Source organism: Lytechinus pictus, chromosome 7 (genome assembly GCF_037042905.1).
Source record: "Lytechinus pictus isolate F3 Inbred chromosome 7, Lp3.0, whole genome shotgun sequence".
NCBI classification, from domain to species: domain Eukaryota; kingdom Metazoa; phylum Echinodermata; class Echinoidea; order Temnopleuroida; family Toxopneustidae; genus Lytechinus; species Lytechinus pictus.
The window spans coordinates 26,477,643-26,499,212 of NC_087251.1; the positions used below are offsets into that span (position 1 = coordinate 26,477,643).

The window sequence follows — 21,570 nt, forward strand, 5'->3', positions numbered from 1 at the left end:
CATTCAGTGCTATTTCAATCACCAAGATATTAAATGCAGTGAAAATCAGACTGTTTATGTTACCTGGGGCTCCTTGTCAATTTCAGGAAAAAAATGCAATCCTGGCTTGTCAACGCTCCATTTGTTGTTGACTAATTCAATTTGTGGGTGCACTGAAAAATAGTTGGCAGGGAAATAGGTCACTGAAATGGGGATCGACCAGTTTACAAACCTTTGAAAACAAAGTCCTTTCGATTGTAAACGTTAAATTTGCCTGCAATTTTCCTGACATAGCAACAATTATGGGAACTGGGCAGGCTAGTTGAATATATGCAACTCCCCACTTGGTCCACTAGATACATTTACATGTAGAAGTGGGAAGGAGTACCGATAAACAAATAATTGCATGGAAAATAGTCCGAGGAGAGTACGGTAATGCATGAAGGCTTAACAATGCTATGATAGACATAAAGGGAGAAATCAAAGCTGAGATACCAATCACAGCTTGCTCCATTATTACTGAAACCTTGTTTCCACTTTGGTATGAGATGAAATTTGCTCAGCCTCGTAGTTATGCCCGTCCCTCACATTAAAAATGAAATTAGATAAAATCTTTTTGCTGGAAAAATTGTAATGGGCAATACAGTATTACATTCAAGGTTAACTGTCATTATTGCACACATGTGCTGGTATTAGTGCTATGCATTAAAAACCTTCCATTATGATCTCTGTTTACACTGCCAATCTATATAGAGATAATTCCACTTATGACCTAATTGGGGTGGGGGATGGAGGAGGATGGAAGCAGTAATATCCAGTACATTATTTATTATTCTCTCTTTTTCTAATCATGGATTCGACATGCAAAACCTCATGCCCTTTAAATTTTAGAGTCTATGAAATAACCCATCGCACTTGTTTCTACCAGAGAATAGTCTTCTATACTCTTGGGTACCGGTACTCATAATATTATCGATTGTTTTACTCAATAGAATTGAACTTGAAATCATCATCATCATTGTTAAACAGTTTGGTTTTTATCATTTCACATTGTAGCATTTACACACAAAGGGCCATTGTAAGTACGTTCACACATTTTTACATCACCCGATAGTTATTGCTACAATTATATTCTTGAGAGAGCCTGAGAAATTTTACCCCTGCATTGATTTGACCTTATGAGGTTGGTTGTACATCAAGAAAAGATATCCTTGTCATTTGTAAGTTCTATTCATTAATTAAACATATTACAGCTGGCAGCAAGCCATTCACACTGAGTTAGAGGCCGTTCTCATTATGCTTTCTAAAACTAGTTTACTGGAAACCGATTCAGGAAACCACTTTGGAAGATCGCTTTGCTAGCGTTCCCACTTGATCACACGAAAGTGTTTTTCAAAATCACTTCACGTAAAGCGCTCTTGTTGCTATGGAAACGCTCTCAGTGGGGTGACACGTTTCGCGCGAAATTCGAAACCGCAGCATAGGCATTCTACACCTGTCGTGTGGAGTAGCGCGCTCAAAATGTGCGAAGATCGCTTCCCGAAGAACGGTTGTGTCCTCACTTACGCTAAAACCAGTTTAACGAGGCAAAGCGATCTTGAAAACTACATCGCGAGGTGGTTTTCCAAACTGGTTTGGAACATCGCTTCCAAGACCGCTTCGACCGTTCTCACTATGCGTTAAACTAGTTTCCACTAAACTAGTTTCCACTAAACTAGTTTCCACTAAACTAGTTTTAGGAACGTAGTGAGAACAGCCTCATTGAGTCTGATAGAAGGCCAGTTCATGAATACTATTGTGCGGGTTCAGGGTTATGACAAATTGCCAATTTCCAGTCAAAGTGAATAAATGACATGGAAAATGCATGAAAAGTTTTTTGTATTGAGTGGATACAATGTACTTATAGGCTTTTATATGATTAGTTCTATAAAACAAGAATAGATTATGAATTATTATGTTTCATTTATGATCAAGGATATCAACCCCTTACACCAAATGTGCATCCTTACATGAGTGTGACAGTTTTTTTTCAAAGGGGCTTGTCTTTCTAAAGTTTTAAGCCTCGCCCACACCTTTGTATCCTGGGCTTGCATTCAGTTGCATATTGCCTGAATGCAGGCAATCGCAGCCAAATGCAAAGAAATAAGCTATTGCTTTATAGACTATCGCAGAGGCCTCGTGTTCTGTCTTGGACGGTAGTTTAAAATTTTCAAAACAAACTGAATGCTATCAAAATTCTTAAGAGCAAAGATGTGTGGCAAGCAGCACGGCTTGATTTACATACCTGTAGATCCTTATTAAATATAATTTCTATTGAAAAATTGCAATATACATGTACATACACTATATCCACTAATCCACACCATATTACAGTTTTTGGACGTATGCATGTTCGTATTAAAGGAAACCAAAACCCAAGAAGAGAAGCAATCTTATTTGAAAGAGTAAAATGAGAGGAACAATAAAAAAAAAGTTTCATCAAAATCGGTTATGAAATAAGCAAGTTATGCACGTTTAAAAAGTCTTGTACTTCCTATGGGAATCCTCAAAGTGGCAAATGTGCTTCAAAATGGCTGATTTTGTGGCCAAGTCTCCATATGTTTTGTACACAAATTTTTAGATTTTCCCCTTTATTTTACATATTTCTCATTATCTCCTCGTACTGTATGTGGTGTGAATTATATTTTCCCATGTCATATGTTGTGCTCAAAAGGAGGCAAGATGCAATTTGAAAGATAATGAGGAAAATCTGAAAATTTGTGTACAAAACAAATGGAGAGTTGTCCACGAAATCAGCCATTTTGAAGCACGTTTGCCAATTTTAGGATCCCCATAGAAAGTACAACAAGAGTTTTCAAACTTCCATAACTTGCTATTTCATAACCGATTTTGCTGAAACTTTTTTTTTTAATTTTTCCTCTCATTTTACTCTTAACAATAAGATTGCTTCTCTTCTTGGGTTTTGGTTTCCTTTAATAACGATACATGTAGTACATATGCAGGTGTAGTGTTCAAATTTGTAAAAGCAAAGCAAGAAAACCTTTTATATTTGCATGTTAGGAAATTATTTTTATTTTTAAGGTCTTGTAATAAAGCTGTTGCGATTCACTATCACTTTGCCTAGGTTGTATTTTTCCACTGTCTGTTGAGTTTACTGTGTCAACTGGGTTATACCATGGACCTATGAAGAGATGGACGATTAACGCGAGCATTTCTTTGACCCAATGATAGTCACCGTCACCTGGTTATGCGCATCTTAATGAGAACATACAGGTGTTGTAACAATAGCAATTACCATGACTACCAAGGGTATCTGATCACTCAAAGACGGAACAGTTTCCCGGTCTTGACTTTTGTTGGCTGATCCCCTGTTTCAGTATGTGCCTTTCAGTCAATTTGCTTCATATATGGATCAGCAAACTTGAGAAGCAGACGATTTTTATGATATAAAATATGATATTATTCGATCCGCTAACTACCGCTCACACATAAGGACCTCAATAACATTGAAAGATACACGATCTACACATGTTATGTGCCACGTATATCTGGAATATTATGGAGAAACTTGGGAAAATTGAATTTTAAATGGTAAACAATCAATCACAATATTGCCTCTATATCAAAATATGCAGACATTTCCCCAAATAAAACACATGGAACTAAGATTAGCAAAGGTAAACAAGAACTGCACATCGATTTCCCATGATTTAAGTGATTTTCTATCAACTGCGCATATAATTTGTGAAATATAAATGTCCAATAACGAACTAATTCAGTCCCTTCTCACGGTGACGATCATAGGACCAAAGAAGACAAGTATGAAGAGAATGTTATTCAGATGACAATTACCGTCACCTGTTAGTGAATTCATTATCTAAGCGATGAATGTCCATCTCTTCATAGGTCCATGGTTATACATATACAGTATGAATGGTAAATTCATTAGATCTGGTATCTGAACATTTGTACTCACCATCTAGCTGGGTTAAATCGTCTGGGCTGTCCCAGTGATATGTCGTTGAGAGCTTGTGAATGCAAACTGCGGAGGTTGGACTAGATATACATTGGATTATTCTAGGTCCAGCATACAGTATACAGTATGCTCCCTTCATACATATTTGCTAGTATTGAAGATGAAATAGAGAAAAACAATACAGAAAGGAGGCTACTCTTCAAGAGGCAATGTACCACTAAAGATTAAATTGTGCTTCATTTTATTTAAATTTTGATAGCCCTAAGCTCTATGTGATGTATCTTGATTCCCCCATCATAATTAACAGCCCTACCTTTTTGCTTGGGAGGTTGATGTTGGTGATTTTTTTTCATCAAGTGAAGGATTTTTGTTTGCAGGTCTTCATTATTCACTGACATTTTTGTGGTTGATCATGAACATTTCATATTGCTTGATAAAAGTTTGTTCTGATAATTTTAATTTGACATGCCCATTTTTAATTATTTGATATTTTTGTTGACATGATTTTGATGCCTCTTTAGGGGCAATTGTAGTCAATATGATATGTAGTCATTTTCATTCTAAAAATGTAGCTGATATGAATAAATAGAGAAAAATCAAACTAGCATAACGCTGAAAATTTAATTAAAATTGGATGTAAAATAAGAAAGTTTCGCTTATTTTTCATAAAACAGTGATATGCGCAACTCAGTGACATGCACATTAGTCAGTCGATGGTGTCCGTCATTCACTATTTCTTTTGTTTTTATTGTTTGAATTATACAATATTTCATTTTATACAGATTTGACAATAAGGACCACCTTGACTGAACCATATAGTATTAAAAAATGCTAATTCCACATGTTCAGGGAAGAGAATTAATCGTTGTTTCACTTGACAATGAGGAGAAAATTAGAAAACTTCATATTTCATAAAATAAAATACAAAAGAAATAGTGAGTGGATGACATCATCAGTCTCCTCATTTGCATACCTACCAGGATGTGCATATAACTGTTTTGTGAATTAAGCGAAACTTTGAATTGTCATAACTTTCTTATTTTACATCCGATTTTGATGAAATTTTCAGTGTTATGGTTGTTGGATTTTTCTCTTTTTATTCAAATAAACTTTTTGGTGGGGTGGACTTGTTCTTTAAGTATATAACGCCAACTCTCCCATTACTTAACAATGACTTTAAATCATAAAGCAGAAGCATTAAGCAATCTGTGGTTTGGGAATATCCCACATTCCACACAATTGATTCTCAAAACTGTAGTTTACTGGGAATTGCGTCCTTTCAGTTTCAGTATATCCTTTAGCAGTTCAACTACTTAAGAATGATTTGATTGTACAGTGTATGTGCACATACACATTCAAAGGGGTACTCCAGGCTGAAGTTAATATGATTTGAACAGGTAAAGAAAAATTAGACAAACAAATCACTGAAAATTTGATCAAAATCGGACAAGGAATAACAAAGTTATGACATTTCAACGTTTTGTATTTTCCGGTGAAACAGATCTAGGCATGCCTTCATGAATATTCAATGAGCAAATTACATGTATCCCCACTTGTTCTTTTATATTTTATTAAATTAGGTTTATTCAAACTTTTTCTCAAACTTAACAAATTAGATTGACAGCTGATTTAGTGCATTATAATATATATTCATTGCTGCAACTTATTTTATTATCTATAGGCTAAGGGAGACATTATTCACACATGTATGAAATAATGAAGGAATTATGATATCATGTAATAACATAAGAAAAAGGAAAGTGGGGATGTGACATAATCAGTACACCTAATGAATATTTATGACAACGTGCATGTACTGTAACCCTTTTCATAAAATATTGCTAAACTTTAAAATTCAATAACTTTGTCATTTGTTATCTGATTTTGATGAAATTTTCCACATTTTGCTCTGTGAATTTTACTCTATTTATTCAGATATACATGTAAATTTTCCCAGCCCGGAGCATCCCTTTAAACGTTGCAACTAGGAACAAAATGCAAGCAAGATATATGTACAGTTTGTATTAAAAAACAAAAATCTTATTTGGGTCATAATTGGTCACATTTTTTGTTGTTGAAAATGTTCACTTTGTTGTTCCACAAGCACAGAGTACATTTATGAAGGATATATTGTGTTGAATGGAAGGTACATGTAAAACAAAAATGAAATAGAAAGACAAATATTTCTGTAATATTTGTAGAATTCTGTCATCGTCATTTCTGTCATTTCTTCCATGTTGGTTACTGAAAAACTTGCATGTTCATGTAGTTAGAATGCACATGAATAGATAAGCCAGACCAGACATGGTGCAGTATCATCAGATCATATTATGTTTCCATTATGGTAATTATTTCCAGGAATTAGTCACTGTTGGAAATCCTTGATAATCACTGATTGCTCAGGAAAATTGTGGTCTCAGTATTCACGATCTCTATCAAAACATGTCTTTCATTTAAAGGGTATGTCTGTGATTGAATGAGAGTGAAGTGCTTCATTTACCTGCAAGACTATATTTGTGATGTTGGCTTTCTTATACACAACTTCAATTGTCTTTGTAATGGATTGTTTTGGAATGATAGATCACACCCTATGTTACCGGTATTTGAAAAATACATTGCTGGGTCTGAACTATCTTGGCTATAGACTAGCATGATTAGATGAACGTCCACATGTTCATGCAGAAAGACCCTGGAGGACCCTGGAGGAGGATGCCATGTTTCCCTGTACAACATTGTATTGTTCAAGTTGCTTGCTGAAGCCAAATTTCCACCTCATATCGCACAGCTACAGAGCTTGTTTGGGCAAAGAGGATGTCTTGTTGCAGCTCTATATTACATCTTCAAGGAGGAGGGGAAAAGTATCAGTGATTTCTACGTACAGTGTGATGTAATGATACATGGATTTTGATATGTTCAAATTGTTTTCTGTATGAAATCTTAGCATGGTTTATGTATTCTAGACTACCCTTAGAATAATCGTTAATACAATATTCCACTGTTCAGTGGACAATTGTAGATTTATCTTTGTTTTGAATATTTTTATTACTACAGATCATTTAAAATGAAAAGCTGATGGATGAAAATAATTTCCTTTTCCATTTCATTTTCTAAGGTCAAGTCACCATAAAGCAAAGATCATTATTCTCAAGTGCCTTATCATTAAATTATGAAAGGAGGGTTGTTATTTCGGATTGAATACTGACAAACCCTGGATTGCCAATTTAATGAAATGTTGATGATGATCGATAAATCAACAGAGTAGTCCAGCAGAGAAATAATTTCATTGGAAAGCCAAAATGAACTGCTGAGCTTTCAAAGGCCTAAAAGACCTGGGAGTAATTACATCAAATTGCAGCAGTGACTGAAAGTCAAAGCGTAACCACTCAACAGTTATAAATATAATTCTCTCCCAGTCAGGCGTGACATAAACTGAGACAACAAAATTTTTTTTGGGAGCTTGTCACATGACCCCTTGATGAACCTCAAGTTGGGTCACATCCAGCTCACAGGTGTAATTTGGCTCTAGGTGACCATGATGACATTAGTCTTCCAACCCCAGACCCTTCAATGTATTTTAAAAAAATTTCCAACATGAAATTAGAACAGAGATTCTAACTACCATGTACAATATTGTCTTTAAAAGCTTAGTCACACACGGTTTGCTATTGACTTGTGGTAATGGGCAAGATGGATTTCAAAAAAAAAAAAAAGATGGCTCACAATGAAAATCTAATAAAGCTGGTATACAGCCCAATACCCTTTTACCTTGCACATACTACGGATAATGATAATCTGATAATCTCTGTTATGATGACATTACAGATCAAAGCTGTTAGCTTGAGAAAGCAGGGAAGTGCAGATCACTACTTTGTGTCTGATGGGCTAATCTACAATTTAGAAAAATTCACTTTGAAGTCTTAATCAATCAGCTACATGTAGCTTTGATATAGCGCATTTCATCTACTTAGATTAGTTACCAGTTCAGGGGAGCACATTACTCCGGCTTTAGAAGATTGGTCATTGGACTATTAAGGTAGACTAATCTGACCTCATCCCGAGAAGTAGTAAGGGATGGAGTGGAGCTCCTTGAGTTGACATGTAGTTTAGTGACAGTGAAACCTTGCCATTGTAATTGGACCATTCATTATTATATTTTGCCTCTCTGTTTCTGTGACCTACATGTATAATATTGGTTGCTATAGGTCACAGGAGGGGCTGGGTTTGTCACATTGACACAAGAATCTTCAAACCTTCTTGTCACTGTGATTCTTCATCTTCTGCTTCATGCATATTGTAAAGCGTACAATTACACTATACATGTAGGCCTGTGTATTATAGCCATTTGGTTCAGCCCCTCAAGACTCCAATTTGCTACATGTTTTTTTTTTTTTTTGTAACAGCCTTTCTGCAGATATTTACTTCTTGATTTGATGCTGACTTGGCAATATTTTTTTTTTTGGCATAATCTCTGTCTCATGGGGAGATTCCAGCAATGATACGTTAAAATTTCTCCATTAAAAGCAAATGTTATCTAAATATGATCATTGATATTTTAATTATGAAATGATTATCTTTAAAGTTTAAGTCAGTGACGTAATTGCCCTCATGTAGATACAATGTATGAAGATGATGGTTAAGCAAGCCATGAAAAAGTGCTGCTTAAAGAATCTTGTGTTTATACATGTATATTAAAGCAGGTTTGTTTTTAATGGGGTTTTGGCCCCCCCCCCCCCACCAACTTGCGTTTTAGATATTATGCACACATCATTCTACAAGAGAAAAATCTTTGAAAGGGAAGCCATATACCCCCAACCACAGGATGAAAATACCAGGTTTTAGGACACACTTTTTACTAATTTACCTTTGAAATGAAAATTCTCAATATCGGGTATTCAGAATAATTTCTTTATATTAAAATTATAAATTTTGTTTGTTTGTTTTTTTAGGCGGAGAAAAGGGCACATCACAATGCCTTAGAGCGGAAGAGAAGAGACCACATCAAAGATAGTTTCAGTATGCTAAGAGATTCAGTACCTAACCTACAGGGTGAAAAGGTAAGGAAGAATATGGGTCATTATATCCTTGTGAGTCATAAGAAGAAAGGGGGTCAAAGTGGTCCAGAACAGTTTTTACTTTCTACTGCTTCTGCATTTTGAGATTATCAGGGTGTTGCAAGATCCTTGTTTGCAGTCAATTTCAAATATCAATCATGAATATGCAATTGATCAATTTAAGCTGTTACAAATGTAAAAATCACAGTTAATAATAATAGTAAAGGAGTGATTAAACTTGTAAGTAAATTCAATTGTGAAACACATTTAAATAAAATGTGAGTAAATTCATCATCTATATAGGGAAGTTTGGTCACACTTTGTTTATTTTCTGTCTGCTCACTGTACCATGCGATTGTGCAATAGTGCAGAAGTAAGGTCAAACAATTGACCAACCATGGCAAGCTCTTTTTACTGTAATTTTGACAAGTTACCAATTTAGCTCAAGGTTGGTGAAGAAATCGGTATCACTTTTGCAATAGCGGGTGACTTGCATTTGGGATTTTAAAAATGTCTGCCTCTTACAAGATGACTGAAAAGGTGAAACGAGTAAATGAATTGATGTGTGGGGAATTCCAAAAAAAAAAGAGCCTACGTGAGAGCCAATGTGTGACAGAACTTTGGTACTGTGGATTACATGTACATATTCATTATTGTTCTGCATTGAAAAGTATAATGTCTGAAATAATAAAATTAAGTTGTAGGGGCTCAATTGTGTTTTAATGAGACACTGACAAATTGGTGGATATACTTCTGTAGTATTGGATGATGGGTATTATACACCATAATACCCATCCTCTTTCTGATACAATGTCTATTTTACAAAAAAAGGTATTAAATGATAGACCAAAAAATGAAGGAAATATTAATGTGTTTTCATTGCTGTGTACCGTGTAGTGATTACAAGACTATGTGTATTGAAATAAATCATTCTTTTTTTCTTCCTCACTTCACAGGCATCCAGAGCGCAGATTCTTAATAAAGCAACAGATTACATTGAATTCATGAGGAGGAAAAATAACTCGCATCAAACCGATATCGATGACTTGAAAAAGCAAAACCAAACGTTAGAACAACAAAGTGAGTACATTATCTTGGCATCTATCTGGTTTGTATGCAGTGAGTTGTTCCACCGAACACTGAATAAGTCAGCCAAATTACTTTTGTATATCAATTATTTTAATGCATATCCCAGACTTTATAAAGAAATGGTAAAAAGTTGTCATTTATAGTTGGAGGCTCAGTCAAGCATACAAGGCCTGTTGAAAATACAAGTACTCAGGAGTGTGATAAAATGGTCTCAGAAAACTGCTTGTGTCTCATTTTTGTTTAATTTCACAATTTCTTTCATGTTTTCTGACAGTATGTGAAGGAAGCATTGCTTTTTACAGATTTATTTATGTTATTTATTTTGATTTTAGGAGCCCTTATAACCATTTTTGTGTTATTATTTTGACATTCATCTTGCGTTTTTTTTTGTTTTCTTGATGAACAGATCAATATATACTGATCATAATTGCATTAGGTTTTTCCATCAAAAGTGAGAAACTACATCCAATCCCATAATGTCTTTAAGAGCATATTATTGTATACATGTATTTCTATAGCCTATTTAAACTATTTGACCGCAAAGATCTTATACTAAGTGACAAACAGCAAATTGAAGTTAACAAAACTTTCTTGAAAGGGAATAGTCAGATTTGTCCTTTCCCCTTCAATGGAGATGAGATAAATTCTTTATTTGTACGATCTGATCTTTTTTGTGAGCAGTATGACCCGATTTGACCTTTCTCCCATGTAGTGGTCAATATAAAGTGGGTAGACAAATCTCACCAATTCAGAGGGTTGAAAATTGGGAATGTAGGAATTTCAAGTTGATATGGCTGATCTCAAAATAGCAGTTGCAAACACAGACACACGTACACAAACAGAAAATTAGCCTACATGTAATTAGTGTCCACCATATTGATTATTCCTGCTTATATACTTGACACTTTATCAGAAGTCTTAAAGTAATGCAGCACAAGTACCCTAGCTTTAGAGGAGTAACTGTTACGTGCACTGTGTTTCAAGGAATGCTCCTCACCAATTGTTACACTATACATGAGTAAAAAGCTTGAAATAAGCAACAACAAAAAAGATATATGTAGAATACAGTATATTTCAAACAGTGATGTTGAGAACATATTCAATCTATACAGATATTTATATACAACTATGAAATGGGAATCAATAAATGAAATGAATAAATATTAAGACTTTCACTATGTATATTTACATACTGCAGTTTGAGAGATTGGCCTTTTCAAACTATATTTAATGTATTTCATCCTTTTCAAAGTAAGAAAATGTATTCTTTGACAAATTTAAAATGGAGATTGAAATGACTATTGCAAGATGAGGAAGTTGAAAGTTGAAGTATATATCATTTTGAAATCCTTTGTGAAATTTTAGGCCTAAAAAGATTTTCTTTAAAATACTTCTCACATTGTTAGATAAAAGACTACATATACCAGTCATTTTCAAGTATCAAAAATATTTTTTGAATTATTTGACATGTTTACCAATCACTTTAAAGACATGTCCAATGCTGAAAAGAATGAGTCTGTGCTTGAAAGACTAACTTGCAAAGTGCATCTGACATGATCCTGCAGTTTTGCACACACAGTCCTTTTCCTGCACAGAAGCAAGTGGGCGTGGTTACAACACATGGCCAAAGTATATCACATGTGGAATAAACAGTTCATAACATGAGTATGGACCTATCATGTTTTGCAGAGCTCTTCTCTTCTTTACAATGGGGGGGGGGGGGGGGGATCCAAGGTAAAGTCTCTATTGTGTTTAATCTGTATACCTGTCTATCAACTGAAGGGTTCTTATCTTCTATTGTAAAGACAAGGTCAGTCAACCTTGACAAGGGATTAGATGCAAAGATAGGGCTGACAGGACTGTCTGTCTGCTGCACTCTGTTAAGAACATGCAGGTACCATAGTATGCAGACCTGTACAAACCCTTATATGCTTTTCACACTGCACATTTTTTCCTTAACCCCAGGAAATTGGTGGGGCTAAGGGGGGGGGGGGGGGTCATAGCCCTACCAATTTCCTGGGGTTAAGGTTAAGCTTAGCCCACTTCGTTTTCACACTACGTTTTAGCAAAGTGGGCTAGAACGGTAAGTAGTATGGTACTATCTGGCCCTGCAAAAAGCAGGGTTAGCAGGTTAATTGTGGTGCTAGCACCACAATTGCAGTGCTTAGAGATGCAGTGTGAAACGAAACTGGGCTAAGGAAGAGTGGGGCTAAACATTAGCCAATCACAGAAGTCGAAATTGCACGTTAATCATGCTCTGCGTGGCAAAATTATCAATATTCATGAGCTGTGCTATAGTCCGGGGTAAAGGTGTTAAGCCCGGCTAAGCAAATACATGTAGTATGGGGTTAAGAAAGACAGTGTGAAACCAAAAAACAAGATAGTATGGTTAAGGATATTCCGGGGTTAAGGATAGTATGGGGTTAAGGAAATGCAGTGTGAAAAGCATAATAGTGGTCTGAGTTATCCAGACTACAGGGACTGTAGAGGATTGTGTACATGTAGCTTGGGCCCATTGCTAGGCTTTTTTTTTCAAGACCCACTTGGTGATGTAAGTGGCAATTGGGGTCTGTGTCTGCAGACTAGAGGTATCTCCATGGCAAAGAGCCAAAGAGCATCATTCTTGCATGACTTTATGATACAGCAATTTGAGATATTGATTATTGAAGATCATTTTAGCAAATAAATTGATATTGATTTTAAGTATTATGAAACCTAAAACATGATAGGTGTCATACATTGCATATACAGTAAAGACTGTAAAGAAGAGCATGAGTTGTGAAATGATATCTCACTTTCTGCATTATCATAAGGTTTATAGTTTATATTTCTTATTTCACCAATTAAAATAATGTAATTGTAACTAGATCTGCACCCCTAAGCCAGATGTGATTTCGCGGTACATGTAAATTGCACCTGAAAGATAATTTCTTGTAATTGATGGCTCTATAACTGTAATCGTAACTTTCGTTTTATTATCTTTTACTCTTATACCCTATTTTTTCCCCTTCCTTTTTTCTTCTCCCCTTGTCTCCTCATCCTGCCCCTCTCTTTCACTCATGCAGTTCGTCTCCTGGAGAGGTCATCAACAGGGGAAGTAGCTAAAACCAATGGCATCATTCTTAACCAAAAATTATCTCACTACGATGCCGGTTCCGACTCCGACACCGACAATCATCCCAAATCAGGTCACAAGTCCCGCAAACGCTTAAAAAATGACAGCTCAGGGAGTTCGAAATCTAGCAAAAAGAAGCACGATTCAAGGTGATCGTATTTAGTCCTCGATTTTTATTCACATAAATTTATACACTTGTTGTTTTTTAAAGATTTTTTTTTTTAAAGGAGCAATCATTTTATTGTATTGTTCATATTCCTAGAACCTTGTGGATTTCCCATGTGTTGTCTGTCTTATTTTGTGAATGACAATGATATCAAAGCAGGAATGTGGAGAGGTGTTGAGTAAACTTTTCAAAAGCTGAACTAGATGGGCCGGTATACAAGAAGTGTCTGTACAAGATGTGGAAATGAAGCCCTAATATTGAATCCACCAAGAAATTACTTAGTCTCTTTAATTAAGTCAGAACTCACAGGTCTGTATATCGCACTTTGGTTTAATCAAACATTGAGATATAGTTAATAACTTTCAACTATGGATAGTCAGATGTGAAATGACTCTAAGGGGAGATGTTTGCATTATCAGTAAAAATCATCTGGAAATAAGAGATACACATGTATTTTCTTCCACAAATTATTAATCCAGGGTCCCGTAACAAAAAGGTTAGCAATTGATTGTACGCTTGATTTTTATGATTGATTGTACATAATTATAGTCAATGCAATCAATCGTAGCAAAATTTTCTACGATCATTGCTAAGCTTTGTGTTACGGGGCACTGGTGGGTGTTTCATAAAACTGTTCGTAAAATTTACGAACGACTATTATGCTTGACTGGAACATGTTCTTAGGTCATAACTCAATTACATAGGGATATCACATAGCACAAGAAAGGATCACCAGTCATGCGTAATGTCATTCGTATCTTACGAACAGCTTTATGAAACAACCACCGGGTGGGTGGTTCATGAAGCAGTTTTGATGAACTTTATTAATGACTGGTGAATGTTTCTTCTGAGCTATTAAAATCAACATCAATTAAAATCTGGTGTTTAACATTTACCACAAGAAAGGGTCACCAGTCACACATCAAATGTCTTGTAACTTATGATCAGTTTTATGAAAAGGCTTCCAGACTTGTGATTGACAGAAAACAAAATACAGTATGAATGAACGTTTAACACCATTGGCATTCCATAGTTAAACTACAGATCTATAGTCTATACCACGGTTCAAGTTAATCTGAAGTTCAGAAAACAGGTCGGGGGAAGCAAGTTGAGTCCATTGGTCTAAATGATTGCTTTGAGGGGGTACTAAGAGATATTTCATATATAGGTTGAAAATCAGGTATGGTTTAGAATATGATTACCCATTTTGAAGTATCGGCTGTCTTGAGGTGTTGATTATCTTGGTTAATAGTTGCATGTATGTGGTTTAAGAATGAAGGAATTAACGTAAAGGTAAAGAGCACGTTAAGTGATCTGTGATTGATATACAAAATGGATAGAGAGATAGGAAGAGATTGTATTCAGAGGATGTATTGTTCCACTCCAAAGACCTCTTAGGATACAGTGTGTTAAACAGTGCACATGACTGCCATGGTTTCGTAAAGTCTTGTTCAGATATGGTATGAGAAAGACTAGCAAAATTTCAGTCAATGGGATATGTAAGATGAACAGAACTGAAACAGATAGGAGAGACTTTTTTGTTGCCTTGCTTACATAGAAATGTAGAATTTTCTGATTCAAATTTTAATCGCATTTGCGCAGACAGAATCATGATTTCTTATACACCTGACATTAGATGTCACAAGATATCTGCGCATCTTTTGAAAACTTTAAATAGTTGAAGCATGTAATGCACATTGGGCAATTTGTCTCACCATGTGTGAACACCATACACAAATGTTGCCGAGCTGGGTCTTACTATATCTGAACGAGGCATATTGTTTAGTCCCATGACATTTGCTCCGGTGACAATTGCTCTGGCTACAATTGCTCTGCTCAAAATTCCCACACTAATCGAATAACCAACTTAAACCCTGGATTTCACACTATACCTTACCCTAAACCTAACCCTACATCTTAGAAGAAATTAAGCCTGGAGCAATTGTCGCAGGAGCAAATGTTGTGTTACCATTGTTTTAACCAATTTACTGACCATTGACTTCTAATTCTATATTATATAAAGCTGGGTAATATGAGGGGCATTTCATTACGTATGTTGTCAGTGATTTTCACTGACAAATTTGCTCTCAGCTAATCGGATGCAAGGGTTTTAATAGCTCATAAACAGTTTTTAGTGAAAATGATTGACAAAAAAGCATCTCGAAAGGCTCCCAATATTACATACTTGCTGAGTTAATGGCATTTAGACACAGGGATATTCCAATGCTATTCACTCAGCTACTTGTATGTGATGTAACAAAGGATACTGTAGGTATAATGTGTACAAAATGAGATGTTGGCAATAAAAGACTGCTGCATATTTGAATGAGGAACAATATAAGGGACCTTTCTCTTAATGTAATCCTATTGAACTTGTTTGTTCTGCAAAATTTAAAGAAAAATGTAAAGCAGATTCTATGCTATATTTTCAGAAGCCAGAAATATTGCTACAAGGTCGTCATTTGCAGTAGGCTATGGAGAGCTTGGATAGAACCCACTCTAAATAGCATATCATTCTGAATGGCAATGGTATACATTTCACATTCTGATCATCAAACTACAGGCCCCTTTTCCTACAATTTTTTTTTTTTAAAATAATCACAACTGCTCAGTTTAGATGATACATTTGAGCATAAACAATGAAATAGCATTATTTCAATAGGTATTAATGATATGTAACATTAATCATGTGTCATTGATAAAATTATGAGAATGGGCCTGTTGTTTATGACATGTGAAAGGATTTATTCATATCTTGGGCCGGTAACACAAAGGTTAGCGATTGATCGTATGATTGTACATTGTGGTCATTGCAATCAATCATAAAGATACTCTTCCACAATGATTGCTAAGCTTTGTGTTATGGGCCCCCGGTTTACTTCTCACATTTAGTTGCATTACATATATGAAAAAGATCTATACTGAATGGAACATGAAGGTATTATTCCCATTTTTTTTAAACACTGGATTGTCAAAAGTTTTGTGGAATCATATTGATTAGATGACTATAAGTAGAATTATTTGATTAGTATCATATTTTGTATGATATTTAGATAAAATAGTTTTGAATTGATGGAGATGAGATTTATTAAGAGTATTTATTAAAAGTGGAAGGAGATCTGGTGTCTGATATTAAAAATGATTTGAATAAAACTGATACCCCCTATAAAATAAATTTGATGGAATTGGGAAGAGTAGATAGGGATGAAGTTCAAGTTTTTTTTTTGGTGTACACATACAAAGATCTTACAAGGATTTGATTTGAATAGGTAAGAATATGAGAAACGAGTGTATTTAAGATTTGTTTTTTCTTCTCCCTCCTCTATCCTTGAAATTACTAAGCTTGCCTAGGACATTGGATATGTTTGGTGTAATGTCTCCTGAAAACAAAGAATGTTATCTATTTTTGTATGTATTTATTTGCTATGCATTTCACAATATTTCATTTATTGCTTTCTTCACACATTCATTGGAATAATTCACAAAATAAATATTTTGGTTGTCGAACTTGATAGTGATATTTAAAGATCGGCAATTCCAACATATTTTCATAGACTTTTGTCAATTGTAAATGTGAAAAAAAGATTTGAATAAGTGGTCTTTTCTGTATGGAATAATCAGATTGGAAAAGAGGTTTGCAAGCTAATATTTTATTCTTTTGTTGAAACTAGTAACAAAACAAGATTTTGATAATGTTAAAAATGAAATCAACCAGTGTACAGTTAACCATTAACTTTGTCCTTCAATAATACTCAAATAGTACAATTGTGAAAATGATCAACCCTGTATTTGGTTAATTGGTGATCTTTTTAGGGGGTTCAATATGTTGTTAACCAGTAATACATATTTCAAATTGTCTATTGGAGCCAAGTTATGGAGGTGATGTAATTTACTATCAGTCGCACACCAAATGACTTTCGGGAAAATAATGGACATTTTTGTTATTGAGTATTATGGTACGTGTATGTTGGCAAACTTGTATCTTATGTGGATGAGTTGATGCAGAGATTCTCTTTGTTACAAATCAAAATAGTTTTTTTTAATGTAAAAACCTCTATAAATTACTTGTTATTCCAAGTAAGTATTAAAGGAAGTTTGACGTAATGAAACTTTCAGAAAGAAGATTTTTTTTTTGTTCTGTTTTGTTTATGCATTGATGCTCTTGGAATAGATTATTTATGAAGATGATCATATTGATTTCCTCAGTCTCAATATGTATTTTATGTGGCATTTTACGTTCTTAAATGAATTTTTATCATTAATTTTGCTTATCAAATTGACATTGTGAATCAACATATCAGCATTTAAATATAATTTGAAAATTTCAGGGAATAAGTGTTTAACTTGTGACTGCTGGTATAAAAGGAAGAATATATGCATCAGTACACCAATACATTTTGATTTTGTTCAAGGATAAATGCATAGGACTTTCTTATGTAAGAAATTGTGTCTGGTTGGGATGAGATGTTTTTGTTGAATTTTGTTTGTCTTTGTTATGTTTTCCTACATTGTACCAGAGTATTTAAGATGGTATCGATAAACCCTACAAACTGTATTGAAGAAAGGGATTTAACAAGGAGAATAATTAATGAGCACTTCGAAGAATGGATGATTATATTTATGACGGCGATGTGTATTGGCCAAGGCGAAATGAATAGTTGGACAAAAATGTTTTGTTTTATTGTGTACATAGAGACAAAGAAAGAGAATTCATTATTTTTATCTTCCAATTTTACAATATTCACTGTAGATACTCAGAAGACTGGGACGCAGTACTCAGAAAACTAATACTTTTTTGTATAACTAAATGAAATGTACAACAAATCTGTGTACAAAATAAAAGCAAGATTTGTTCCAAATACCAATTAAGCAAGTGTCGTTCCAACAAATTTGGGCCTAATTCTTATGATAATTGAAACTTGGTTTTAAACCAAAGTTTGGATGATTTCAATCCCCCTAATTTCCTCAGTGATTACATACAACATCCAAGATAAAAAGCATTGATTGCTTGATTATAAAAAAGAATGAATTTTGGATGGTTACTGCCTGGTCGTGGTTACCTTAAAGTATTGAGTAAAAGCCACTCATACAATCATTGGTACAGTTGATGTACACATTATTTAATTCTACCAAAATCAATATGTAATAGTCACCTAGTACACATTTTCTACTAGAACTGTACACCAAAGTGCACACAATGATGTTACTGGGTCATGTCCTTAAAAGGGAAGTTCACCCTTAAGAAAAGTTTGTTGTAAAAATAGCAGAAAATGTTCAATTTTCCAAGGAAATTTCATTGATTTTTTTTACCATTCGCTATGTAGGAATGCTGCTCGCATGTGTCGTCACAAATCAAATAATTAAAATTCTAATAACTTTTTAATTCTTTGGATTTTTCTCACACCTTACGCAATATTTTTTATTATTTTTTTCTGCTATTTTAACAAGAAACTTTTTGTCAAGGTGAATTTCCCCTTTAATAATAGTAGTTGAAACTGAGACACCTTTTCCCATTGCTTAGCAATATTTTATTTGTCACATTAAAAAGTTAAATGAAGTTTGTGTGAAAGTTTTGCATAACTATTGAGTATGGGGAGCAAAAGTTTCCAAGTTTCTATTTCCAAATTTCAAATGAGTAATTTTTGAGTTAGAACTAGAAGTCATGCTAAACTCTACACAAAACTCAACTGCCGCCATTTTGTTTTTGTTTAGTCATGCAAGTGACAAATCTTATTCAGTTTTAGTATGGTTATATTATAAGCTTGTACAGGTGTGTACTGTTTGAGTTTCATAAGAAGATTTGTACAGGTTTGAGATGATATGATTTTATTTGCTTTATCAGCTCAATGCTTTATACATTATATTGCGCAGGTATATTTGGTGGTATCAGAAATGTTAGGTCAATTTCATACAGATGAAAATTAGAGAGAAAGAAGTCTTGGTGCATTAAGACAATGTTATTGTCATATTCATTTTATATCAACCTGATATACAAGTGGAAGCTTACATCTTGTTTGTAATTGACCAGTTTAAAATGTTGAATTGAGTAAGCCAAGGTGCAATGGATGAAAATTGTTGTTACACAAGTCAAAACATGTACTACGTCCAATTTTTCAGGGATTCGCTGCTTAAGTAATTATTTTGGTTGTGTTTGGAACTTAATTGCTTTGTTGGAAACACTTAAAAGAGTATCTTGTGGCCCATTTGCTCAAATCGATTGAGCTAGGTAGGTAAATGATAAGGACCTTATAAAAAGATTTCTTTTAACTTGTGCAGCGATTCAGTACTGTAAGAAGTACAGGATTCGATTATGTTGAGGAAATGGCGTTAACGAGTAATGTACATTTATATGTAATAGGATAATGGCTGTAATGTTGTTCAATAACATTTAGGTGAATTCCTTGTGTCTTTGCTAGCAATGAATGTCGATTTGTGAAAAAGTTGTGATTTTTATTATATCAGAATGTTTTTTTTTTGGTTTTGTTTCTTATTCTCACCGGAATGTGAAGAACTTTGTATATAGGAGAAAGAGCTAGCACTGGTTTATGTACTGGGAGCTATAATGCTTTGATATATTATGCACACTCTTAATGGAAAGAGCTGTAGAAAGAGAGGGGTGATGATGGACAGGTAGTTGTGTTCATAGATATGTTTATGTGTACATGGAAGGAGAAAGAAGATATTTGATACAGAAATAAAAAGCTTTTTTGGTGTAGAAATTATAAGAGAACCGTGTTTTTTGTGTTTTTATTGTGTTTAACTAGGATAATTATTTTGTGTATATTGAGAGGCAAGTGGAAATGATTACAGTAGACAAGATTTTTACATGTAGTTTTACATGTAGTTTTAAAGGGAGTCCAAAACGTGTTTATTCATCTATTCGATCTGCTGAACAGATTTCCATGGTTCTAAGAATTTTGACTTGGGCAGATAAATTTCTAAGAATATTACATTACATGAAAACACAAAAACCCAGTAACTAGTAGAGCTTTGATATTATTATCCATTCATCAGATTCAATAAATCTTGCCAGTATAAAACTTCTGTACACTCTGCACTCCATCTTCTTCTTTTTTTGTCTTTTGCCCTATTGCATACTGTCAGATAGGTCAAAATTGGGCAAAATAGTGATTTTCCAATTTTGTTTTAAAAAAACCTGAAAATCCTTCGAAACCATCCGACATTTTCTAGGGTTTTCTAGCATCAAGTTTGATTGATGTACAAAAAATAAAAAAGATCAGAGAGACGTTAGGACTTATGGGTCTTTCACCCTACTGCTTGGTTGCAGCGAGGGATAAATTTTGAAAAGTGTAATTTATGAAAAAAAAAAAACATGAACATTTTATTATATTTTATTCTATCCTGGATAATTTTTTCTTTCTCCATCCTTCTGGTTCAGTCGATAATAATTAACATAACAATTAAAACAGGAAAAGAAATTGGTCATCTTGTGTATATATGATAATCATCACTGCTATTTTCATGATGATCACCATCCTCTACTCTCCTTATCATTTGTATGATCATACTTTTCATATGATTAATCATAACTATTATAATGTTCTACCCTTAGTTATTGGGGAGATGACAATACAAGGAATCCCCCATCTGAAATATTGGGGGATATATCTGCCCCCTCATCTCGGAATCAACACCTATGATCCAAACATATCTTTTGTTTATTTTTGGTATATTGTTCCGATATGATGCTGGAAAATTGCTGAGAACCACAACAGATTGTTTTGAGGGGTCTGAGGTATTTTATGGACACAGTTGGAAAATCACTAGTTCGCTCAATTTTGGTCTATTTGACAAGACGCTGTACAACAAAAGACCAAAAAATCTGAACATTTCCAATCTTCTTTACTTTTGGTATATCAATCAAACTTGATGCTGGAAAATCACTGAGAACCACAAAGGATGGTATCGAGGGGTTTTCGGGTCTTTTTTCAATTTTTTCTCATTTTTGGCTAATTCTACAAGTAATATACAGTGGTCAATGAGACATGATCCCTGTAGACATTCAATATGTTTAATCCCCCCCCCCCCAACAAAAATAACATCAAAAACTGAAAGGAAAAATTGAATACTGAAAAACTTTCAATTTCACTCACCCACATGTCATGCTAAAAGGTACGATGTTGAAGATGCCAAGAATAACACAAAGATGTCTGCAGTATAATATGGATCCATT

At 34.3% G+C, this 21,570-nt stretch overlaps 1 protein-coding gene across 1 annotated transcript; it reads left to right on the plus strand.

The window, feature by feature from the left end:
* Positions 1-8,890: 8,890 nt before the first annotated feature.
* LOC129264653 (protein max-like) lies at positions 8,891-20,101 on the plus strand. The gene is made up of 3 exons (XM_054902566.2): positions 8,891-9,009; positions 9,963-10,086; positions 13,161-20,101. Exons 1-3 carry the CDS (start codon positions 8,971-8,973, stop codon positions 13,361-13,363), a joined length of 366 nt encoding a protein of 121 aa, XP_054758541.1. The 5' UTR covers positions 8,891-8,970; the 3' UTR covers positions 13,364-20,101.
* The last annotated feature ends 1,469 nt before the right edge of the window (positions 20,102-21,570 follow it).

Coding starts and splice junctions, on each gene's coding strand:
- LOC129264653 (XM_054902566.2), top strand. CDS start 8,971: ATGCTAAGAGATTCAGTACCTAACCTACAGGGTGAAAAG. Junction 9,010..9,962: donor CTAACCTACAGGGTGAAAAG/GTAAGGAAGAAT, acceptor CTCACTTCACAG/GCATCCAGAGCGCAGATTCT. Junction 10,087..13,160: donor CCAAACGTTAGAACAACAAA/GTGAGTACATTA, acceptor TCACTCATGCAG/TTCGTCTCCTGGAGAGGTCA.